A 26,622-nucleotide genomic window follows, 5' to 3' on the forward strand; every position below is an offset into this window, starting at 1 on the left:
TGAATGGCGAGTCTGCACGATAACGTTTGGGTGTACTGTTGAACGAACGAAGTCTTTCAAGTAGGGCATGGACGAGTTACAATCTGCTCTGGGTTACGTGAAGGGCAAGAGACAGATGGAGAAGGAGAAAAGCTCAGATGGACAGCAGTTCCAGGTCGTTCCACCTCATTGCAGAAGAGGGAGTCGGCATATCTGGTTCCGCGACCTCTTGGAAGTACCTTACGGAAGGAAACCAAATTGGAAAGAAGTAGCGGCAAGGACTTATCTGAACAAGAATGGTGCTCGGAGAGAAGGAGGAAGTATCTTATCATGTAGGAGGTAGGAGTCAAAATACAAAAGGTGACGGCATCAATGGAAAGCGCAGAAAAGCATGAGAGGTGGGGAACGTACCTTACCTCACGTCGGGTACGAGTGATGATGACAGGCAAGAAAATTAAGGCGAGGCGAGGAAGGAGACAGACCCGTGCCCACATCCTGGACGATGAATTATGCTGCGCCCTGCATGTGACCGCCTCAAGTGATCTTGTCACGCCGTCTGAGGTCAAGTACGTACATACATAAGGTACCTGTTAAGGTAAGATAGCTATTAGTGGAGGAAGGACATATGTTCTACGGAGGAAAGAAGCTGTGAGTTCCACGATTGTGCTTCCGGTCCAATTGGTCCTCGATTCACGTGTGGAAAGCTCCACGTATTCAACCTTCCATGAATGATGGAAAAGCCAGTACTCGGAACTACGTATTCCAGAAACGCATGGAAGATCAGGTCTCGTGTCCTGGTACTTGACTTGCCTCGAAGTCCAAGCCTGTCATTCCATCCCGGAGCCTGCCAAAAATCTGCTCAGCCGCAATTTTAATCCCCTTGCCATTTTCCAGTCACTTCCCGAGTTCAGATCCTGACTGCCATTCTTCCCTGTTGTACCAAACTCACAGAGGCTGGTACGTTCTCGGGATGCTTCTGCTTGCAACATCATTATCCTTTCATTTCAGTTCAACTTGCCAGGATAAGTGAATGCCAGGTAGTTTCCACGACTTGCTCCGAGGTGGACTGGGAGACAGCTCCCTCGCCTTATCTTCCTGTCCGAGCAGCTTCCTCTAGTCATGTCTGGCAGTATTGAGACGCCTGTCCAAGCACCTAGCGCCGGGGGCCATGGATTCCTGTCATCAATTGCGCACTTTGTCAGTCTGTTTCCATCTCAGTCCCCGTCTTTCCAATAAGGAGACCACATGCCAGAGAGTATATCTGCAAAGGACCTTCATTCTGCCTCAAGACATACCCATCATGTCCTGAGATGCCATGCCTGATATGTCTCTTTCTGTCCGTCTGGTTTGACCTCCCGTCTTGATGTGAATCTGGGCTGTCCGAAGACAAGACATCTTTCCAATCTGCAGCTGTCCTAAGACAGAACGTTCTTCCCACCCGCGTCCATGTGTCTTTCTCTCTGTCTGATAAGCTCCTTCCCGTCCGTTTCAAGACATACCTGTCTGATGTACGACTGAATCCCGTTCTGTCTTAGTCCAGATGTCTTCCCCTTTTTGGTCCGAATTGTGCTTCCCGATTTGATATATGTTACTGATCGTGAAGTACCTCTTGTAAGATCTGGCAAGTCCTCGCGTCTCTTCCTCCCATTCGAGTTGAGCATTGTAAACGCCACGTAGATCTGTATAAGAAGTCTGCCTTTCTCTAATGCCCCAGAAGACTTCTCTTCTTTTCTTCTCTCGGCCGTCAGAAACACACGCACACGCACACGCACACGCACCATTTGCCTCTTTGCGTCCCTCTCCCTCTCTCTCTCTTAGTCTTGCGTTGCTGTGTCTGTAGTAGCCGTTCTTTTCTCTACTTCTCTCACTCTCACTCACTGAGACAATGTCCGCCGCCATTCTTCTCGCCGAGTTTCGTGTTCTCTGCGTGCTTCATCTAGCCGACCCCGGACGCGCCCAGATCCCCGAGAAATGGGATACTCTGTGCCGACAGTGGTGGTCCGAGACCCGCGATGCGGACGAGACCGAGACCGAGGAGGCCGACTGGTCTCGCTTGATTCAAGAAGCCATCCCCCCTGACCAGCTGGACCAGGCCCTGGGCCTTATATATGAACCGGACATCGACGAAGTGACCGGTGACGCCTTGATCCGTCTGAACCGGGCGTGTTTGTCTCTGGGGCTCACCAAACCCGTTTTCTTTCTGCTCTTCGGGGCCAACATTGCCAAGTCGACGCAGAGTCTCAAGTACCTTTCCGGGTTATGCAATCCGAGATCTGCCCCGGGCTCCGGCCACTCCCCCAACGCCGTCATCGCCGCCGTGCGCCTGGCCATGAGGCTCCGTCACAAGTCTGCCCGCGCGTTCCCTGTCCCAGTCGTTAGGGACGTCACCACCGCTCGCAAGAGTAAGTTGATTTCTTTCACAAAGCTTCTTCAGTCACAATCCCCTCTCGCTTTGATTCTGACATGAGATGTACTACAGACCTCCAAGCTGCTGCAGCAGCAATTCCCGCCGCTGCCGCCGCCACCGCCGCCACCACAACTCCCCTCGCAGAGGAGAATGTGGAGGAGCCACGCGCTGTCCCTTCTGAGGAAGCCCGCGACAACATCAGCGCCCAGGCCCTGGAGCCCTTCCCCGACCCTAACCCCTTTGACGCCTCCCCCGTCCCCTCCCCCCGCATCCGCTCCCCACGCATCCACTCCCCCCAATTTAACTGGCCGGAGAATGACCTGTTTTCCGAGCTCGCGGAGGACACCGCCGCTCTGAATCTCGGCGCGTCAGAGAACGAGGATGAGGAGATGGAGGACGGCGCGACGGGGCTTCCCGATACTGAAGAGGAGGAAGAGGAAGAAGACCTGACCGATCATTGGGTCAGACTATGTCGGGAGCTATCCGACCTCCCCATCCCCGATTGGGCAAAGGGTAGCACGAACATGACGTTTCAGGGCTGTCGTGTCTTGGCAACTGCCGTCGTCACCCGCGTTCTCGAGATAGAGGCCACTGGCAAGGACATGTCGCCGGAGGAGAGGGCTCCCCCCCCGCAGCAGCAGCAGCAACAACAACAGCATCAGCATCAGCACCACCACCAGTAACATCATCATCGCCACCACCCTCGCCAGCAACTTCCTTGGGCCGCAGGGGCGGCATTAATTCAAAACATTCTGTTTCCCGCTCTGCATTCGTGTCTGTTTTCCATGGTGAATATTGTATGATCGTGCCGATTACTGGTTGTTCTGATCCTTTGTTCTTGACATGTTCCACTCGTCCCATGATGTATATCTCTGAGGAGAGGATGAAGAAGATGCGTGATCTTCATGACAGAAACCATTTTCTCTCTATAATTGAGAGGGATAATGTACAATGTTTGTCTGCAAATGCAACACGTAACATGATCAAATGATTCCTCTGGATGAAGCAGCTGACAACGCAGGGCTTAATCATGCCATTATTCCCCTCAAATACTGGCTATCATACGATTCCATCGTAAAAGTAAGTATGTGAGCAGTTAGACTCAGTAAGACTTGTAGGCTTTGGTGCTCAAAACACAAATTTTCACCAAGACATAAGGTAAATCTCATGATTTCCTTCTATTTCTCTCTTTTCCTTGAAGTTTTGATACTTGTTGGGTGATATTTCACAGCGAGGCTACGAGCAAGCCATGGATGAAAGGCCTCCTCTTGATTCCGAGTAACAGATTCATCAGTATTAAACCTTATATATTGAGAGTTTCCCCCTGAACTCCTCTCTCTGAAACTCATGTACCTGCAAACGCATATTAAAACCCAAGTCTGCACTTAAATCTTCATGTTCAGGATCCTATCTTCTCCTTGGTTCCGCCCCTAGAAACGGTAAATGTCGTCTCTGAACGGAAATCACCTCCTCATATTCTCGGCGCCTAAGGAGACCACCTTCAGCGGCTGAAGTCTTAATATGACATCAAGAGGGGCAACCAAGACGATTTTCACAAAGCTAAGAAAGAAGTGCATCTGAAGAAAGTTTGCCAAACGTGAGAGAATAATAGTCTCCCCCACAGGGCAGATAAATCAACCATTATCGAGACATTTCTGCTCTTTTATAAGTAATGTCCTGAAAGGGATTTCAGTAGAGTTTCTCACTGAAGACGAGTTTGTAGACGTTACCCGTATCCCCCAAGTACAAGAATGGTAGCTGAGACACACACGGAACATGGCCAACTACCAAACTCTTACCCCTTTTCACCGGGGCGGCATGCAAGGCCTTCCTGAGCGAGGCCTTCCTGCGCAAAGCTCCTATTCATGCAGCTGTGGTCTCGTTGTATGCAAAGAAGAGGTAAGCCCTTGCTGACCGCTCTTTGCTGTGCCTGAAGCGCATTCGGCGCTAGAGATGCTCACGTCATGTAGGTAGTGACCACAAGACGGGAAACGCAGCAACACGCCGATCACCACTTGGTTGTTCATTTCTACCGTAGAGAGCTCGAGGGTCTTCTCTGGCTTCCAATAACCATAGTGGGTAAAGTAAATCTTCGCGGCTACGTTATCAAAGGATCTTTGATTGCCTTCATGATGAGATACCATTAGAGGAAGAGTTGGATGTATGATTGGTGGCGGGGCGTCCAGGATACTGACTGAATGAGAACTCATAAACAAGGATATTGGAATGCAAGTTTCTCCAGTCCAATGACAGCCTCGATCGAAAATATGAAATAGTTCCAGTAGCCACAGACAAACGTGGTCCCATCTGGTGCAAGGAATGAACTCGAGTGCTGCACCAGTTCCCCTGATCGACGTAAGAACGGGATATAACAAGAAATCTTTTATCCGATACGGATAATATAATAGATCTTCGTTCCTCTAGGTCCTCATTGAAATCAAGAGTGTGTTTACATCTCCTTATGATGGCAATGCGCTCCTGTTTGACATAGTCAAGGTAGGCTGGAGGAAAGAAAGATCTCGAGGTACCATTGGTCAGATTCCGAACTGTTGTGAGAAGAATGCGCTGAGTAGAGAACAGAAGTAGAGTGCCGACCGGTCTCGAATTGAGCAGAAGTAGGTAGCTAAAGGCAGCGGGCTGGTGATTCAGGGCTTCGGTTTTGGCACTTATAGCCATCTGACTTATCATTGGGATTAGATACAATCTTTCCCAACAATACGGCGAAGTTGGAGTCTCAAATACTCTAAACTCATTTCTTTGCAGTGTTTTCCTCTCTGTGTGAAACTTCTAGCTCACTTGAGATCGGTGTTGAATGTGTTCCGGCCAGAAATCAAGTTTCTCATTTCAGAGTCCACCTTCAATTAGTTTGATGCTGGGTCAAGAATCTCTCGTATAGCTCTGAACGGTATGACATTCAAGTCTAGGGGCTTTGAGTTCTTTCATCGCGCATTGATGATTCTTATAGATCCTCTGCTGCCCTTTTGGTCAAGAAAGTCTGACGTCTTTGGTTCTCGCAGGGCGCTGAAACATGACATTTTCCCAGTAAGACGTGACATGGTCTTATGATCACTCTTATTAACCCTCTTGTCATAAACGCTGTTGTGTTTTCCTGGATCGCCAATGATAGGTCCCCATTTGCCACCTACGAAAGTGATGACAGAAAGTCACAGCGCCGATACGAAGAATGCGTCCTTATCGACCTTTAGCTACATTCGATGACCGTAGTCAAGCTTTCAACAGTGAAGTAAGAGCATGGCCAAGATCTCACAGATTCAACGCTAGATAGATAGAGGAAAATGGCATCATTTCTAATGGGCCGTATCGGCAGGGTTTTCCTTCCCACCCAAGTACTACATGTTCTGTGTTTATTGTTTCGTCAACTTATTAAAGTCATTTATTCAATCAAAAGGCCTTGATCGGTCATCAACAATGGTCTTATATAACTGGATGTCGTGATCCCCAGGCTTTGGCTTCCGCGTTCAAGGTGTCTTGAGGCCACAAAAAACAAAGGTTCGGTTCAAATAAAGAAGGCCAATCAAGACGTAACTCTAGAAGGGACTATCTACAATTGTTCTGGACTAGGAGGAGAAGGAGGTAGTAGAGGTTTCGTATATTCGTATAATCGCGTTAAGATTCTAACTATAATCTCTTAGCACTACAATTTAGAATATAGTCTATTCTATAATTCTATAATATATTAAACTTTTTAATTAGCATAGTATATATATAAAGAATATATTAATAAGTATATAATATAAAAAAGAAGCTTATAAGGGCTAACTACTATTAAGATTTAAAAAATAAATTACTAATTTTTTTTTTAAATATATTACTAACGCTCTATATATACCTAAGCTACTCTTTTATTACTTAGTCCCCCTTTTTATACTCCCTAAGCTATTTTTTAATTAATAAGGCCTAATTAGTAAGGCTTAATAAAGTCCTCCCTTTCTTAAACTTTATTTTAAAACTTATTTATAGTTTATATATACTATATTAATCCCTTACTTAAGAAGTTTTTAAATATATAGTATAAGAGCGGGTATAAATAGTACTTATTAACTTAAGTATAAACCTTTTATTTTAAATAATAGCCCTATAATTTTATACCTAGGTCGCTCTTATTTATAAACTGTCTTTATAATTATTAATATTTAAATAGTCGTTACTCTATTTCTATTTACTAATATTAACCCCTTTTTAAACTATTATAATTCTAAATTCCCTTTTTTATTTTATAATTATTTTTTTTATGTATAGTTTTTTATTTTTATTAATATTTATATTATTCCCTCGTTACGTAAATATTATAGTTAATAAATATTTTTTAAATCCCTATTTTTATATACTTCCTATACCTAAATAAGTCTTTTTTAAAATCGTTCCGTAGTTATTATTAACTCGTTTTAATATAAATATAGCCCCTAATCGTAACGTCGCTATTATTAATAATAAAACGGTCGTTAGTATTATAAGTATATTTAATAATAATAGTAGTAATAGTCTATTTAAAAAACTTAATATCTTTTTTATTTACTTTAACTTTATATATATATTACTATTTATATATTATTTATACTAATTATTATAAACTCTTATTAAAAAAAAATAAATATTAAAAAGATTAGGGTCGGCTAAATACGCCCGCTTTTTTATTTTACTTACGTTATGTATAAAATACTTGATTTAAAAACTAAGTACTATAATTAGCTAAGTTAATAATTTATAGCCCCTAGTTTACTCTTTTATTTAATACTTTTTTAAAATCTAATATACGTTATATAAAATATACTATATAAAACTATTTTTATAAAAATATAATAAGTACTTAGTATTATTATTACTCTATTACTTTTTTTAAATATTATATTAATAACATCTTAGGTCCCTAAGTTTATAAAGTTTATAGTACGAACTTTTTAAAATACTATATTTATTTTAAATAATAACGTTTATAATTTAGAGGTTTATTATTTTATTATCGCTCTATTATTATTATTATTTAGGTTATTAATATTACTTTATAGTTTTAATAAACTTATTAAATTATTATTAATAATATATAAAAAGTACTTAAGCGCGCTAATAAAGAGGCTTACTTAACCCCCGTTATTAATAATAATAATAATAAAGTAGTTATAAGCTCTTTTTATACTATATTTTTATTTTATAACGACGCTATAATCGTACTATTTTATACTATTTACAATAAAATATACTACTTTAATAATATTCTAGCTAGTATATAATTACTCTACTTACGTTCTATATTTATAACTAATTATTTATAAATTCGTTAATAATAAAGAGATTATTTTTTTTATAATAACCCCTAGGATAATAACTAAAATAGCCTTTTTATATATAAGGGTAGTCCTTTTATAAATAAGGGCAGTCTTTTTATATATTATAAAAATTAAAAAGACGGTTCGTAATTAGTATATTTATACTACTTAGTTATAGCTATATAGCCCCCTTTTTTTTATTATTAATAATTAGTTTATTATATTATTAAGCTTTTTAAAAGCTAGGGCGCACTATTTAATTAAAACTCGTTTTTTATATATACTAATTAACGCTACGTTTTTAATATACTTAGCTAGCTCTTATATATTTTTATTATTATTATATTTTTTTTATTAAATTAAATATTATCGCTTTTTTTTTAGCCCTCTATATTATATAATATTTTTTATTTTATAAAGTAGCTCCTTATTTATATCTTTAATAAATAAGGGTTTTTAAAGGGCTTTTTTATAATATTAATACGGCTTAAATAAAGATATATAAAATATATTATATATTTTATATTATATTAGTACGTTTAATTTATAAGCGACCCCCGCTATTCTAATTATTAATTTAATTTTAAATAGGCCTAAATATTTATTAATTAATTTCTAACTAAAATACTACTTCTTAATATTCTTTTTTAATAATAACACTTAGTTACTTATTTTATATAATATATTTATTTTAGTTTTATTAACTTATTACTTATACGTCTTACGTATTTTTTATATAAAAAGTCATAAGGTTTTTTAGTTAACTTATAATTAAGCTATACGTTTTTTAATTAAAATATTTTATATACTATTTTAAGTCCCCGTTAAGATCGATATAAAGTATATAAATAAGAACCTAAATAGGGCCTTAATAAGCGCTTTATAAATTACTAAGTACTAAGTATTATTATATATAAACTTAATTAAATAAAAATATTATACCTAATTCGATTAGTTTTAAATATAAAAATAATAAAAGTAGTATTTTAAATATTAGTTTTACCATTCTATTTAACTATTTATTTATAAATAGAACGTAGTATTAAAACGCCTTTTTATTATTAAGAAATAATAAAAATAAGTCTAAAACTTATTTATAAATAATAACCCCTTATTAAAAATAATCCCTTTAAGTATTCTAAACTTAGTAAAGATTTTTATAAATAAGAGATCTACGAATCCCTAGGCTATAAAGGTCGTTCTTATAGTAATATAAACGCTATATTTTATAAATTAGTATATTATAATAAATATTACGTTATAGGGGCGCTTTTTAATTAGTATAGTTAATATAAGTAAGCTCGTAATAAAGTTTAATAATATTTCTTATTATAGCTTAACTAAAGTAAATAAGGGGTATAATAAGTTATATAGCTTATAATAATAAGGCTTTATTTGCTAATATACTATATAAATATTAATATAACTTTTTATATCCCTACTTACTCTATCTTAATAATAATAACGTTTTAATAATACTATTATTTACTTTATATTATAATATCTTATTATAAGTATATTATAATATACTTTAATAACCTCCCTTTTTAACCCCTTATATAGTAATACGTAAGTACGGCTATCGTAATATAATAACTTTTTAAAGTTATATACCTAGCTTTATTATTACTTCTTCTTAATTAAGTAAGGCTATTAGCTTTTTTTAATTTATTACCTATCTTTTATAAAAGCGTCCTTTTATTAAATAGCCTATAGTTAACTTATTATTAATAACTCCTCTTTATTAAATACTATTTTAAATACTTTTATTATATTAGAGTCCTATAAAATAAGTAGCTCGTAATTTATAGTTTTAATAATAAGTTTAAATAGCTTTTTAAATATTATACTATAACTTTAATACTCTAAACTTATAGCTTTATTATATCTCTCGAAATATTTTTTTAAAGTTCCCTCGAACTAGAGCTCTTAACCTCTTTTACTTATTTTTTTATATTATTATTAGTTTTATTTTTAAAATACTTATTATCTTTTTTATTTAAAAACTACTCCTATAGCTCGTTTTTATATATTTTATTATTACGATTTTAAAAGGCTCTTATATATTTCTAATATTATAAAAGTTTTTTTTTATTTTTAATAATAGCTCTTTTACTCCGCTATTATTACTATTTTTATTATAATTAGGTCTTTATAATAGTTTATTTACTAAGTTCTTTATACTTAGCTTAAACTTAATTTTAATATTAAACGCTATAAGTTCGTTTAGTTAGCGTAACTATTTTTTATTTAATCTCTTTTTTATATTTAAGAACTATAAGTTAAAATAATTTATAAATACTACGACCTAATTTCGGTTATAAATAAGGTAATATTATTAGTTCTTTAGTACGTTTATAATAATTAATAACTCCGCGTTTTTTATACTATAATAGCTCTTTATATCTATTAATTTTTTTAATTTATAAATAATTAAGTACTAATTATTTTTAAATAATTATATAATTACTAAGCTAATAACTCGAGCTAAAGCGTCTATTTATAACTATATAAATAGGATAAGGTTAAAATATCGTAATATTAATATATTAATAAAGGAATTAATATACTAGCGTTATAAATTAATATACTAGCGTCGCTCTTATACTAGTATTACTATTTTACGTTTTAATTAATTTAAAAAAATAGTACCTCTTTATAAAAATAGTAAGGATAACTATATTAATATAATTATTCTTACTATCCTTTCTAACTTAAGCTCTAGTTTAAAATTTTTAAAAATAAGAATATTATTATAACCTATATACTTATTTAAAACTATTATATTACTTATTTAAGATTTATAAATCTTAAATTAGTTAATAATATAAGTTTTTATAAATTTTAAATAAGTAAAGCTTTTTTTTATTATATACTTAAAATATATAAAATATAAATTAAAATAACGTCTACTTAACTACTTTTTTTAATATAATTATAATAATTTATTATTATTATAAACTACTTCTTATTAGCTCTATTTTTTTTAAATACTAAGCTATATTAATTATTTACTTATATAATTCCCTATTATCCTCCCCTTATTAAAAACGCTAAACTAGCTCCTTATTTATTATTAAAATAAGCTTAATATTTAACTTTAACTTAATTAATTTATCTTTTTTATAAACCTAGTTAATATTAACTTATTCTTATTTTTAAATAAGTAGCCTTACTTTTTATTATTTATACTTTAGTTATTATAAATAATATAAACTTAACTAGCTAACTAGCCTTTTTTAAATAAAACTTATTATAATAAAATAGGCTATACTATATTTTTTAGTTTATTATAAAAAGATATAGTAATTTTAAAGTTAAGGATCTAATAGTATAAATTTAAAAAGGATATTTTTTAAAAACGCTATTAAAAATATATCTCTTATTTACTAAAAATAGTTAAATTTAATATTTTAAAATAAATTTTATAATAATATAAAATACTTAGTTTAATTAAAATAGTATAGTTTAAATTATAAAATCTAAAGGGGTTTAAAAATAGCTTTTTATTAAATAATATTACTTTTTTTATAAACCGGCCTTATATCCTAATTAAAATAAAATATTTTAAAAAAAGTATTATTTAAAGTTTACTTAAGTATTTAAAACGAGTACTTATATATTCTTAGTTTATAAGTACCTCGTCCTTTATATAAGCTTAGTAAAAGCGTAGTTCTTAATTACTAATTATATCTTATATAACGTCGATAAGCTAATATAAGTAACTAAAACTATTTAAAAAATAACCCTTAATATTATTATTACTTAACTTAATATTAAAAGTAATACGAGTATTAAAGTTCTAATATTTTTAAATAAAATAACGGGCTTATTATATTTTTAAAAATAAGTATATTATATAGAAGTACTAAAGGATTAGGTATTAGTTATTAAACTTTTTATAGAGCTTAGTCTAGGCTTTTTTAAAAATATACTTAGTTTTAATAAAAATAATAAGCTTTTATATTATAAAAACCTTATAATATATATAAGGGGGGGGCTTATTAATAAGCGTATTAATATAGGCCTTATTCTTATTACTTAGTATAGTTATTACTTATATTAATAACGAATATCCCTCGTTATTAAACTTATTATTATTATTATTATAACTATAGTTTTTAACTTATTTTTATTTAGCCCTAAGTATAATATTAAAATTAATATAGTAAATATAGAGTTATTACTAAACGTCCGGGAGCTACTCGTTTAGTATAGCCTTTATTTATTTATTATAGTTTATAATAATAATAATAAGGTAACGGATTAAGTATTAGTTTATAAATTAGTAAATACTTATTAAGAAAAACTAAAAACTCTCTAGTCTCTCGTTATTTATAAGGCTAAACGTAGTATTATAAATAGATTTAAAATAGGTTTATTTAATAACTTAAAAAAGAGGGAGCTTAAAATAATTAATATTATAAGTATTATTAAAGCTAATTATTTTAAGGAATCGCTTCTATATTTAAAAATAGTAGAAAAAAGTTTAAATAAGGTTAATAAGGTAGTTTAGCTCGTTATTTACTTATTTTATTATATATAGGATATCTCGCTTATTAAATAGCTTAATTAACGCTATAATTAGTAAATATTTAGCTAATTTTTCTTAGTTTATATAAGCCTTAATATTATAAATATCTTACTAAGTAAATAAGGATTTTAAAAACTACTCTTAAATAATAATAAATATATCGTAAGCCTAAATCCTAATTCGTTAGTTTATAATTTTAATAATATTTTTAACTACTTTAATAAGTTTATAATATAAAAAGTATATAAAAGCTTTAAAACTAGGGCTATAATTATATTAATTAAACTAGGGGTCTAGATAATAATATTGTAACTACTTATCCTCTTCTTAAGCTTTAATAATAACTTATTATTTATAACTATATTTATAAAATTTATATTATTAAATACTAGCGCTTTATATAAGCTTAAGCTCGTTGAAATAATTATATTAAAAAGTATATAAAATAATTCAGCCTCGAGTTTTATATTTATTCTATTTTATAATATTAAATTTATTAGTTCTTATAAAGTTATTAACTTAATTAAAAAGGGTATTATAAGTTTATTTTAAATTATTAAAAATTAGTAAGTTTAGGATTTTAATTATAAAAAGAGAAGAGGATTAGTTATTTAGAATATAATAAAAAGCTATAGTTTAAAAAGACGTTTTATTTTAAATAGAAAATAGCTATAGGAGTAAATAAAATAATAAATTAACTTAAGGACCTTATATTTATTATTATTAATAAATATATTTTTATTATTAAAGTAGTATTATTAGTAACTATTAATTAGTCTTAATAACCTATTTAATAAGCTAAAGAGTATTATTAAACTATTTTATTATAAAATAAAAAAGTTATTAAGACTATTTACTAGGGGGAGAGGGGTTATATTTTAAAAAAAGTTATAAGAGAGTAGTCCGCTAGGTTTTTATTATTCTCTTAGAAAAATAATAAATAAAATATAATATAAGCTCTATATTAAAATAATTATTTATAAAAAGTTACGTATTTTATAATATATTAATTAAAAGCTTAATAATAAGGTCGTACTACTCTTTAAAATTACTAATTTTATAAAATTAGTTAATATTAGGGCGGCTATTTTTTAAAAAAGGAGATAATAGTAATTAGCTAAATAATAGTAAAAGGCCGTAATTAATTAATAACCGCTCTTATAGAAAGGGAAGTCTTTTAATAGGGGTATTATTTTAAAATTAGCCCTAAGGAATATCTCTAATTTTAATTATAAAAGCTATTATAAATAAATATTATAAATTAAATTTCGAGGCTTAATAATATAACTTAAATATAAAAAGAGTAAAGGAATAAAAACTTAGGATACTTTATAAGTATCTAATAGAATTTAACTATACTAATAATTTTTTTTTAAACTAATTAAAAAATAAAATAGTAACGTTAGTATAAGAGCGACGCTGGTATATTAATTTATAATGCCGGTATATTAATTCCTATTAATAAATATTATTAATAACTTTTTAAACGACCTTATAACTAGTATTAGTAACTTTAATTATCCTAGTTTTACTTTTTTTAATAAGTTTATTAAAAGTACTATTATTTTAATATAATTATTAATAAATCTATAATAAAACCCCGTAAATCTAAAGAACGTTTATATATTTTTAATACTTTTTAAAAATAGCTAATTCGTTATAGCTTTAGTACGCGCGGGTTCTATTTTTATATTTTTATTAAATACGATATACTCTAAGAATCCTATATATAATATATAAAACTCGTATTTATTATTATTTAAATATAAGTTTTATTATTATAGTTTTTATAATACGCTACGTACGTACTCTTTATATATTACGTAATTATTATTATATATTAAGATATTATCTAAATATATAATATAAATAGTATTAACTAGGCTATTTAGAACGTTATTAATATATACTTAGAAAGTTATAAGTACGTTAGTTAGCCCGAAAAGTATAACTAAGTACTCGAACTACCCGTATTTAATATAAAAAGCTATTTTTTACTTATTACTCTTAGCTATACGTATATAGTAATACGCGTTCTTAAGATTTAATTTTATAAAAATAGAGGTATTAAATAGTTTATTTAATATCTTTTTAATTAGTAATAATAATATTCTATTTTTTTATATAATCTTATTAATTACTCTATAATTAACGTAAAGTCGTAGCTCTCCTTTTTTTTTAAGTATAAAGAAAATAGGTACTTTTATTAAGCTTATAAAAGGGTATATCTAGCCCCTAGCCTCTATTTTTATTAAATAGTTATATAAGATTTTAAATTTATAGTTTAATAATAAGTAAATAGGTCCTTAGGGAATAAGCGCTATATTATTTAGCTTAATATAATAATTATATAGTACTCTATTTAGTAATAAAATAGCCTTTTTTTTAAAAATAAGTTATTAAAGTCTTAGTAACGTAGTTTTTAATCCTCGGCTACGCTTATTAATATTATATTTCTATTTATAACTAAGTTAATTATAATATATACGAGTATTATTAAAACTAAGTTATTTAGTAGCCCTTTTTTAGGGCGTTTAAATAGATATATTATTTATAAATTAAATATTATTATTTATTTTATTTTTAATTAATTAATAAATTAATATCCTCTAGCTAAGGAAAACTAAGGATAAGTATAAGTATTATAATATTAGTTATTATAAAGCAATATAACTATATTTTCATTATATAGTTACTATTAGTAATTTAAAGCTATAAATAGTAACTTCTTAGCGTTTTTATTTATTTACTTTTAATATTTATTAGCTATAATAATAAATAAATTCGTAAATTAGTATTAAAGTTATTAAATAGCCTAATACTAATTACGTTCCTTTTTATTTTTAAATTAATAAGGGCGCTTAGCTTCTCTTATATATAGTTTAAGTATATATAAATCGGGATATTTAAGTACTATTTTTATGAATTATTAACTACTCTTTTTATTAAAATAGTATTTAAGCTCGTTATTAGTCTGCGCTACTTAGTTAGAGCGAGGTCTAATTAATAATTAATAATTTTATACCCTTTTTAATTATATTTATAATATATAATACTTAAGTAATTATTAACGAAGTACCTAGTTTTATTATAGTTATAATATTACTAATACTACTCCTATAGTTATAAATAATCCTTTATAATATAACTAGTTTTTTTATAATTATAATACGTAATATCTTTATTAAATAAGTTACGGCGTATTTTTTATATATTTAATTTATTAATACCCTAGTATTTTCTTATTAACTCGTTTAAGTTTATATTAAAATATTATTTAGGGGGCGTTTATAAGCTCCTTATTAATAATAAGGATTATTTAATATATTTTATTAATAATATTAATTATAAACGAGTTTATAAAAGTTCTATTTATAATATTATTACGAAGTATAATTCGGGCTATAGCTTATTTATTAATATAAAAATCCTTTACTTTTTTATTAAAATATGTTTTAGTTCTATTTCGAGCTTATTAATATAACTAACGAACTTATTAACTTTTTTTTTTTAATTTTACGAAGTACTATTTAGTTATATATTCGCTACTATTCTTTAACTAGTAAGATTAAATAGGTTATTTTATAAAAAAAGTCTTTAGTTCTTTTTATATAACTTAGTTTATTATAAACCTAGGGGTCCTTTAGTAATTAAAAATATAGTATATTTAAGAGGTCTTTATATTATTATTTAAGTAGCTAATTATATACGCTATTTTATTATAATCTATTTTTATTTATTAAGTTTATAAATTAAAATAATAGTAATAATTAAAAAAGAAGCTCTATAGATCTTATATTAATTTATTAATATATAATAAGTTAGAGAGGAATAGTAGTTTAAATATAAACGTTCTACTTATAGTACTTATTTAAATTAAAAAGGAGTTAGTAAATAGGGGCTTAAATAATATAAATTTATTATTTTATTATTATTTAAGTAGTATTTTAAATACGGCTTTATTTATTAAACTATCCTTAGTTTAGGGGTTTACGTTTTTATTTATATTAAAACTAATATTTAAAGCTATTATAATTAAAACTATAGCTCTTAATATAGGGGCCGGGCTATTTAAAAAGCTTTATAAACGTTCTAAATTTACTCGTTTTTTATATAAGCGCTCTTTATATATTATAATAAAGATTTTTTTTAATTATCGTTTTTATTTTTATAGTTTTATTAGCCTATTATTTATTATTTAATTTAGGTATTAATAAATAAGGGTAAGAGGTTTACTATTTTATTTAAAATTTATTAATATTTTTAATAATACGGTTTTTTTATATTATTATTACGTTATTCGTTTTATTATATTTCGTTTTTATATTATTTATTAAAAAAGAGGCGATTTTAGGGGGTTTAATAAAAAAGAATTTTTTTTTTTATTATTATAACGCTAATTACGCTTTTTTATTACGTCTCGTTCTTATTAATATTTTAAATTTCTAACTTAGTCCTTTTTATAAATAAAAATTTTAAATTATTAATAAATATATAATATAAAAAAAAAGTTTATAAAAGTTAATTATTATTAAAGTTTAAAAAATAAATTATTAAAATTTACTTTTTTTTCGAGGTATATTACTAACGCTCTATATATACTTAAGCTACTCCTTTATTACTTAGCCCCCCTCTTTATACTCCCTAAGCTATCCCTTAACCGACGAGGCCTAACTAGCGAGGCCTAATAGAATAATATCTATAGACGTCAACGCGCGCAGTTATAGATCTAAATTATAGCAGGAAGGCACCTTTGTCAACGACACCACGAAACCGGATCGGAGATGGGCACATTCCCGAAATGTGAGAATCAAGAGCTAACCACAAGCTCTTCAGGGAAAAATACGTTGTGCGTAGCAAAGTACCATCTACTCCCACTACGTTGACGAGCAAGATGCATCGTTCATTCGTTTCCCGATCCCAATTCCTTTGCGAGTGTGTCACGATCTGCGTTAGAATGCAAACATATGCCTTCAGAACTTCATGCTGGCAATTGCTTTCCCTTAAAAGTGGCCCTTATCTCCCTTATCGTCCGCCGCGACATCACCATCAACATGAATACAATTGCTCAACATCTCGGTAGCCTCCACAGAGCTCGTATGAGCCTCGGCCTGCCCTTTCCTTGACCAATGTCCCTTATTGTGTGGCATGCCGCAGTTCACGACCTGAAATCGGTCGGCATTCATCTCAGTTACTGGTAGTCTCTACCGAGCTTGTGAGGGTGTCGGGTTCGTCTCTGGTCACCTATGGCTGTTTCAGCAATCTACTGCAAAGAATAGGGAAGGCCGGTAACAACGCCAGAAAGGCCTTGATTATCCTGAACTTCGATGCTTGGAGCCTGGAAGCAGCGGTCATTCTTTTCAAGCTCCCCGGACTTTTGAATGATATCGGCATCAGCCGAAACAATGAAGGAGGGAGACGACCCTGCATTCTCGTGGGGTGGACTGATTGGGGATGACTGGAACCCACATCGGGAAACCTGAGCATCCAAGCCGTTGTTGGAGAAGCCATTGACAAGTCGGACAACGGCGGAGTCTCGTGCCGGGCGGGTGAGGGTGCGGCCAACAATTGCCCAACACTCGCGACCCTCTCTCCACGCCTAAAGAAAAGCAACGGCACTGGATTCGTTGGGGATGCGTGGTCGGGCGATGCTCAGATCCGACTCTCGGCTCATGGGAATAATGATGATCATTATGGTTGTGGCGGTCGACGAATTGTGATAGTGCAGACTGAAGAGGCAACTCGGAGATGGGAAGTCGCTGTCTGCCCTGCGCTGAGGAGGGGTGAGTATTTGGGCCAGAAGATAATTGAGGGGAAATTCTTATCTGTTTGGTTTGTCCATTTGCTTTCCCTCTCTGCCGTAAATTTGCTGTCTGTTCTTCGCCGAAGCACATCCTGACATTGAAGAGGAAAGAGAAAAGTCATTGGTGTTAGTGTTGATATTTGACTGCCATAGCACGACACGTCAGCAGGGTAGTCGTTCGGCTGGCACGAAGACCAATGAACGGTGGTCTGTTGCTGCATACGGAGGTGGAAGGAGGAGGAAGTTGTTCGACAGAGCCTACGATTCCTCAGAAGTGGTGATATGTAAGTGGAAGGGTCGTTCTTATGGCCCCGGTCGCCTTCCAGATCCACCTTTCCTGCCGACTGCCCAGAATCTAACATTCACCTTGGGCAGGCAAGACCCAGGGCAATGGACATGACAAAGCACCTGAAAGGTGTTTTCTTGAACGCCTGATTCCGTTAAGGTCGATCCTTTGCGCCAGCCAGCAAAAAAACAATCACATCCACCACCACATACATGGCATAACCGAGCACACTGTCCGAAGGCAAAGACTGGGAGGAGCAGCAGTATCTGTCTAGTGCTTTGTCTCGAAACCGGCCACCTGTTACAGCCTGCTTGGAATCCGAACACCTTAATCTCTGACTCAAGCAGTGTCGTGATTGCTTCAACGGTCCAGCAGGTTCACCGCTCGTCACATCAGCCTAACTACACAATCACCAAACTCTCCACAAAAAGCAGGATCACGAAATTGACTCAAGGGACCAAAAGCAAAACACACAACACCAGGTATTCGCTGGTCGTCACCGACCCAACTACTAATCCGGCCCTCATTGGCTTATCTATGGGAGAGCGGACGGGATCCCGAGTTTTCCAATGGGTATGGTCGTATGTGATTGTTCGGGAGTGCAGAGTTGACCATACTCCTTTCCAGACCATGGCACCGAGCCACAGCTGGAAACCGGCGTCAATGGTGGAACCAAGACATATGCGTTGCAGTATTAGCTGCGTCTGCGTCGAATTGATAGTGTATCATTGCTGAGGTCACGACTCCTTAGAGATAGACGGCTCAAGGTGGATTCTCATCATTACATCGCAGGAGCCGTGACCATGTCAACGTTGGCGCAAAGATTCTCGTTGGTTGCCCCGGTGCGGCACCAGAATCTTTCACACGGCCTATCTCCATCATGGAAGATTTCAATCACGCCGATTCATACTCCGTGTCATGTCCGGCGAAGTGAGAACTAGAAATGTGGAGCACCTCCCACGGTCGAGAATGCGGGTCGCGAGCCCCCCGGATTCACGCTGGTTCGTCCGGGTCTGGTGAAGGTAACGTCTCCACGCGTCCATTCCTTCCATCACGTATCGTCTGAGAAGCAGGGAATAAAATAACTTAGGGGTATTATCGTATAGTCACTGTAGGGGCATCGACGTATATAAAGAGAACGGTTGTCTATTAGAAATAGGAAATAGGTACGAAGCTCGCTCTAATATAGAGGGTATAAGTAAAGTAGGCCTCGGTAATTATATAACCGAGGTCACGTGACGTGCGGTAAGGCCATGGATGGTTGAAGCCATCACGACAGGTGTCAAATTGCCATGAATCTTAAATTGCATTCCCGCGCTCGAGCTGCACCTAACGTCTGTTTTCGCCTCGCAGATTCTCGAATATCAGTCTCTTAGTCATAGAAATGAATCAAGTTACCTGACATGGTCGGGATATGAATAACACTGTATGTGCTATCGAGTTACTTCCCGTCGCTGGATCTTATATTCCACCGTTTAACTTAGTGTCACCGCGCTCGCGCATCTAACCACTCAAGCCCAGTTCATCCCCGGCCTCACGCGTCAATCGTCACAAAGTACATATCGTTATATCGTTGTATCGTTATATCTTTGCATCTTTGTCATCTTGATCGCGTATGCCTCTCTGAAGACAAAGCGATAAACACAATTCTAGGCGCATATTCAGACATGCCAAAAGCCATCGCAGGTCTTATTTTCACGATTCTATCAACGCCTTCTATCAAGCTCATGGGATTTGTTCACTGAGAAGCCTCCTGCATGGTAAATATAGATCAGGGATTTTCAAGGGATCTGAAATGTTAGGCGCCATTTTTGCTTCGTCCACGCGTAGCATAGAGTGACCAGGTCTCGGGATGAGGAAAAATGCGCGGGAGGAGGATGAACAAGGCCGATCCTCGAAGCGGATTTACGCATTTTGGAATTCGGGACAACAAACGATGCCAAACAGATACGGCCATAACACCGTGGATCGGAACGCCCAATTCTTGACTGTGGATGAGGTAAGCCGACAATACTTCATGCCTGTCACTTAATGGCCTTTCTGAACATCAAGATCTTCACCGGCAACCTCAAGCAACATTCAGAATCGTGTCACAAGCACCTTGTTTGCCAGGATTAGGCGGAAGGCTTTTCTCCTAGTCATTACGCGTGGGTGACTCGATCCTTGCCCGGAAGTGGCAGAGCGAGGTGATTTACCGTCGAATTGGCTGGAGGAGGTGCTTGCCCTTGGATTGGCAGAAGAGGAATTGCTTGAAGAAGTGCCGAATGGTGCTGTTGTCAGTTCAAGTATTGAAACTTCTGGTACTCTATTGTTTGTCCAACTACTTGCGGTCGGGGTGGCTAAGAAAGGAGACTTACAATCGGGCTGGCACAAGGGGACACTCACGTCAAATGAGTTAAGCTGGAAGTGACTGAAGGAAGTGCTGAGAGTGCTGGCCTTTGCCGTCGAAGTGGAAGCGTCTGGAAGTGTCCGGCAACTTCCCGTCGACTGAGAGAAACATCTAGCACTTTTTTCTGTTCATCAAGCCCTCTTCCGGTTGCTGAAGAGCCAGAAACGCGGGAACAACAACAAATCTAGGCTTCCTGCTGTTTTAGTAGCAAACAAAGAACATGGACGGTAGGTAGAGGCTTTTTCAAGATCCAAGGGATGCCTTAGAAGGGAAAAGATGAGGGCTGGAGACTCGGGCAGCTGTTGGATCTCGGTTCTGGTGTTGGAGGGCGCGCAGCGAGTCAACCTTTCTCGGTGGGGAATGGTGAAAGTTGGATTCTTTCACGGAGGTCTGGCGAAAGGAAGCCTTTTCGCGACGGCCAGCGATCTGGCGATTGAAAGGTTTTCGGTGAAGCTCTTTCCACGGGTAAGTCTGGCAGATGAAAGCTTACTAGGGTGACTTTTCCGCGGCCAAATCTTTTTCTGGCGGAAGGACGCTGTCTGGCATGCTGGAGACCCGAAGAGCTGATTGAAAGCAGCTCGTTCTGCAGAGCATACTGACAGGATAATAGCTTATCGAAGTGAGAATTCTGGGACGACGTCAACTTGCGGCAGAAGGAGGTGCTAAAAGTGGAAATTTCCCGAAGCGAGCGGTCAGAAGAAATCCAGCGCAGAGCAATTGACGCTAGAGAGGGTCTTGTCGAAGTGACATCTTCCTTGGGAACTAATGGTCTAGCCATTGAGGACTTGTCAAAAAGAGCTCCTCCCACAGGTAATTTGTGGCAGAAAGGAGCTTGTTAGAGTGACATCACGGTATCGAGGTCAGCTTCCGGCGGAAGGAGGCCATCTTCTTAGCGGCCAACATTCTAGCGATCAGTATGGCGATTGAAGTGGCGGCTGGGGGTTTGGAGAAGTGACTTTTACATGGAGGAACTCGGGCGGAAGGACGTCTGTGTGGTGGAAGGCTGTCTCGATGGCTTCAGACTAGACAACCTGTTGGTCAGTGTCGACGGAGGAGAGATTGAGGTAGCGCATATGGAACGAGTATTGCCAGTCCCGACGGCCTTAATAAGGTAAACAGGAGAAAGGGCTCGTGAGATGGCTCGGAACCGCTTCTTTTGTCGGTCATGCCCCAGCTGACCTGTGGTGGAAGAGGGCGCTTACTTCAACCACTGCTGAGTGCCCATGTTGGTCTTAACTTCCCTGCGTCCCAGCCGGTACGAGATTCAATGATTGTAACTTGACTCCTCTGCGTATTGGAGATGTGGACGGAGGAAGTTAGTGGGCAGAGCCTGCAATTCCTCCGCTTGGTGTAAGTACGGCACGACCACCTTCCGACGTCCCTTTTCTGCCGGTAATAGTACCTTCTTCCAACGTGTTCTTTTTCCCTGGGGTACATCCGGCCGTTTGATTCCCAACAATGGATGGAATAAAATCTTTCCTGGCTATTTAATCTAAGGTTCTCTGCTCCTCACACCCTCTGTCGCGATCTTTACCGGTATTTGTTGCCCTGTATCTTCGTTTCCTCCTCGTACCGCTCGTACTCGTCCTATCATTGGTGGCGACCGCAAAGCCGACGACCTTCCTAACCTAACTCATCCACCCTACAACAACAGCTTCCCTGGCCGTCTCTGATGTGTCGACGGATATTCTGCTATCAATAGGCATACGACGCAGGGGAGAAGCTCACAGAGGCCATACCTTAGTTACCCCTTCGTACCTCCTGTACTCTCTCACCCAAACATCCTTGGCAGCAGCCGCAGACCCGACGATCTTCCAGTCTCGCCCACCAGAACAGCACCCCTCGCCGTCTCAAAGACGCTGGCGGGTGATCCGCACCTATACGAAGGCTATTCCGCCAGAGACGTTTCTTCCCTAATTAGACAAATCACTCTTCAAGTCGTCATTTTGACTTTAAAAATCAGTCAACACAAACGGGAAGGCAGAAGGTGCAGTGGAGGGAATTTGGCTCTCAAGAAGGTAGGCGCTCCAGACAGGAAGGAGGTGGTTCGACACGCCTTCCTCCGGAAAGTGTCGGAGAAATAGAGCTCCGGGCCAGAAGTGGCTGTTGCGGCGGTGCAGTGACGTGTAGCCCGACATTTGCTTGAACGAACCTTGCATGGGCGCGAGATACCCTTGAATTCCCGCCCTTAGTCTACCAGCAGCATCGGGGGCGAGTCAACTGATGTTTGAATCTCCTTCTTGCAGAACTCCGTGAACACTAACGCGAGCAGCAGCGTCGTCAGTGGCTCGATCTGCAAGTCGGTACCTGCTAATGGCCTTGCCTGGGTACATCAACATGAAGATGGTCTGAGATGTTGCAATGAAGTCCCCGATGATTTCCTCACTAAAAGTTCTGCCAACCTAGAATCGACAGCCCGACCATCATGGTGAACGAGGTCAAAATCATGAAGATGTGCATATCCCTGTCAACCGTGCCATATGCGATGAACAACGGGGAATTCACCGATGTGAAGAATGGGACGACGAGGTTCATACCCAGTTCAGCCCACAGAACCGAGACGAATGACGTCTCAAGCTCGGTCTCAGGGGCGTGAGAGTACTTGTGGGCGATGCAGTACGGAAGAGACGCCCTGAGTGCCGCCGAAAACCTGGCTTCGAAACTCAAGAAGCACCTGAAGGCGGTCGACTACCCGAACACCCAATGACTCCCACCCTTCGCCAGAGTTCCATTCCTTAGCATGAAGAACGCCGTCGCCGGTAAGGGCATCGAGCTGGTGAACGCACCGTTGAGGTGTGGCTCGTGATGCGATGTTTCGGAGCACCTAGCCCTCGACGGATATGTCAAGATCAGATCCAGCAGCAAGGCTCCCAGCACCGTGATTGCTACGGAGTGCATGAGAATGAGGGACACTGACAAGATCGAAAATAAAGAAATGCATAGGCTGAGCGCGCACATATTATCGACCGACGCCTACTTGTCCGTCGACATTGGGCCCTCGATCAGTGTCCCGGTGTAGGCCTCCGAGACGTGCAACCCTCTTCAAGCCTGTCTCAACCACACGCAAGAAGAAGTTTATAAACATGCGAAACTCCTCATGCATTCACGAGAACGTCGTCATGAACATGTCCGCTTCTAGCTTGTCAACGGAGTCTGGGTGCTCGGTATCGTAGAGAAAAGTCTTCTCCCCTATCAGCCCGGTGAGGCCCATTGCCACGTAGTACCTTATGCACTTTCTCGTGCCCAGAGCCCAATGAAACGCCGTGGAATCAACGACGACCTTTCTGCTATCCATGATGGACCCCGCGTGGACGACACAGATGCCGGTCGACCTGACCCACAAAATGGCTTTGTGTTTCACGCAGTACTCGTCGGACGCCGACTACCAGATGAACAGGTACGTCCTTTTGTTGTCCAGCGGGTCGGGGTTCATCGACTGACGCTTATCGTTGACGAGAATATCGATCATTCCGTACGCGTCTAAGATCTCGGATGGCCCCGATGCAGTCAAGGATCTCACGGTCTTTCCAACGGACGCAGCGTTGTTTAACTACACGAGAACCTTAGTCCACCACATCGTCAATATGCTCTTGGAGTTGCCGAGGATCCTTCTTCATCACGCTGGCATCATGATGCACAGTCGAGTACTACATCGACCTCTCGTACCCTCAAGACATTCATGATGATGCACGTGTATTGGAACTCGTGCTCGTCGGAGACTCTGTGCTTGTCTTCTATATCATGCAGAGGCCCATCGTCTGGCTTCAGCTCGTGATGTCGCTCGTCTCCACTCGAAGAGACCAGCCAAGGGGCCTCCCAACTTCTTACACAGCCAGTAGTCGTGCCATACTTCCTCGACGTTCGTCTTGCTCGCCATTCTATTGAAACAGTTGACGGTTGACTTGTTCGAGACTCTTTCTATGTCCATTATGACCCCTCTCTGGTGAAGTAGCAGTTCTCGACCATCTTTCAACGAGTTTTGCTATTGGGGCAGTACCATTTGGCTATCGGGGCAGTAATCCACTTTATTAGCTAATCAGAGCCTGCCTTCCGAACTCTAATTTTTTTGGCCCCGCTGCACCTGCCCACGGGCCACCCGGCGTAAATGCCTACGGTTGTAATTATTTACGGTCGTAGTTACGTAAGGTAGCTGCGTATACATACGGTTATAATTACCTACGGTCGCAATTTCTTATAATCGTAATTACTTACTTAATTATTTAATAAGTAATTGCGACCGTACGTACACGTAGTTACTTTATATAATTACGACCGTAAATAAGTATAACCGTGGGTAATTACGCCGGGTAGCCCGTGGGTAGGTATAGCGGGTATAGGTATGGGGCTATGGTCCGAGCTCTGGGGCTATGAGCCCTCATTGGTTTAAAAAGTGGATTACTGCCCCAATAGCCAAATAGTACTGCCCCAATAGCAAAACTCCTTTTAACATAAGGCGCACAACATAGCCGTTCAGCCGAAGCAACTCTCTAAGACAATATATCCTGAGACATTGTTCCGGATTAGACACGTTGAGGTTATGCAAACGGCTAAACTTCATTACCTATTCTCCTCGCTTAAGGAGTTTACTAAGAGAATGTAGAATCAAGTCCGTCTTAAGACTCCGTCTATCTTGGGACTCCGCCTATCTTAGGACTCCGCCTGTCTTAGGACTCCGCCTGTCTCAGGACTCCGTCTGTCTTAGGACTTCGTCTATCTTAGGACTGCGTCTGTCTTAGGGCTCTGTCTTAGGACTTCGTCTGTCTTAAGACCTCGTCCGTCTTAAGAGTTTGTTCGTCTGAGGCTTCGTCCGTCCTAGATCCTAGACTTCGTACGTATTAGAGCTTCGTCCTACTTAAGAATCTATCTATCTGAATATTCCGCCCGTCTTAAGGGGTTATCCGTCTCTGGAAGTTCTTAGTCTCAAGAATCTATCTATTATGAAAACTTTTCCGTCTTAAGAGTCCATCCGTCTTATAATCCGTCCATCTTAAGACTACGTCCGTCTTGAGACTACCTTATGTTCGTCTTTAGACTACGTGTATCTTACGTATACGTTTTTACTTTCTCCTAGAATGTCGTCTTAAGACTAGAGTTGTCTTAAGACTCTGCCTATCTTACGTATATGTCTTTCCTAAGACGTCTAATTTTAGTTTGATATCCGTTTCATGCCCACGTCTGTCTTATGATCACGTCTGTCTTGAGACGTTTTATTAGCATTAAGCTACGAATTATATGCTGCCCTTGATTTCTTGGCCTCCTTCCCCGCCGACGACAGTGCCTCCCTGGAACACAACATTCCGGCACAAATCATGCAGATCAAAGCTCCATGGGCTAGACATCTCAACGAGTCAGCGGAGAGAGTGTTAGTGGTGCTGGAGTCATCTTCATAACTCCTGAGCAAGATATTATCCCACATACTTTTTGTTGTACTATCTTTGCATCGAAGAGGTAAACGAAGCACCTATCGTCGGGTTCGCTTTAGCCCTTGGCATGGATATTAGAGGTGATGAGGTTTTTGGGGCTGCTCAGTTGACAACAAAACAAGTGGCTGGCAGTTTTGCGGTCCAGCAACCTCACTTTTCCCCCTGATTGTGCAAGGATTCGAAACTTGTACGACGATTTGACAATTTCCCGACTCCTCATAGTCCTCGAGCATCAATATTTCTTCCTTTCTCAGAAGGAATGTTGATGGGATTGGCACGAAGATCATACAATGACTGACGTCTAGATTTCGTCAACTGCATGCTTGATTAGAATTTCTTTTCTTATTACAGGGAAGCTGCCAATTTGTGTGCTTCTATATCTGAGTGGGCTCTGCCCTTGATAAGGTAGTTATCTCAACCCCCTGCCTTTTCCCAGTCTTTGCATGTGCAAAAGGTCGGACCCACTAGACTGGCAACGGGTAGATCAGGAAAGGTTAGAGGCCGAGGACTTAATCT

At 36.8% G+C, this 26,622-nt stretch overlaps 2 protein-coding genes across 2 annotated transcripts; one reads left to right on the forward strand and one right to left on the reverse strand.

Annotated features, from left to right (window-relative positions):
- Positions 1-1,864: 1,864 nt before the first annotated feature.
- On the forward strand, positions 1,865-3,668 carry CABS01_11779 (uncharacterized protein; the record flags this gene model as incomplete). The annotated part of the gene is made up of 3 exons (XM_060545133.1): positions 1,865-2,381; positions 2,459-2,949; positions 3,618-3,668. 3 exons carry the CDS (start codon positions 1,865-1,867, stop codon positions 3,666-3,668), a joined length of 1,059 nt encoding a protein of 352 aa, XP_060397250.1.
- Positions 3,669-22,871: 19,203 nt separating this feature from the next.
- On the reverse strand, positions 22,872-24,560 carry CABS01_11780 (uncharacterized protein; the record flags this gene model as incomplete). The annotated part of the gene is made up of 7 exons (XM_060545134.1): positions 22,872-22,942; positions 23,086-23,337; positions 23,470-23,507; positions 23,791-24,015; positions 24,070-24,233; positions 24,350-24,441; positions 24,512-24,560. The coding sequence occupies 7 exons, from the start codon at positions 24,558-24,560 to the stop codon at positions 22,872-22,874; spliced, it is 891 nt and encodes a 296-aa protein (XP_060397251.1).
- Positions 24,561-26,622: the final 2,062 nt, after the last annotated feature.

Source organism: Colletotrichum abscissum (genome assembly GCF_030869225.1).
Source record: "Colletotrichum abscissum strain IMI 504890 chromosome Unknown Scaffold_33.1, whole genome shotgun sequence".
NCBI lineage: Eukaryota > Fungi > Ascomycota > Sordariomycetes > Glomerellales > Glomerellaceae > Colletotrichum > Colletotrichum abscissum.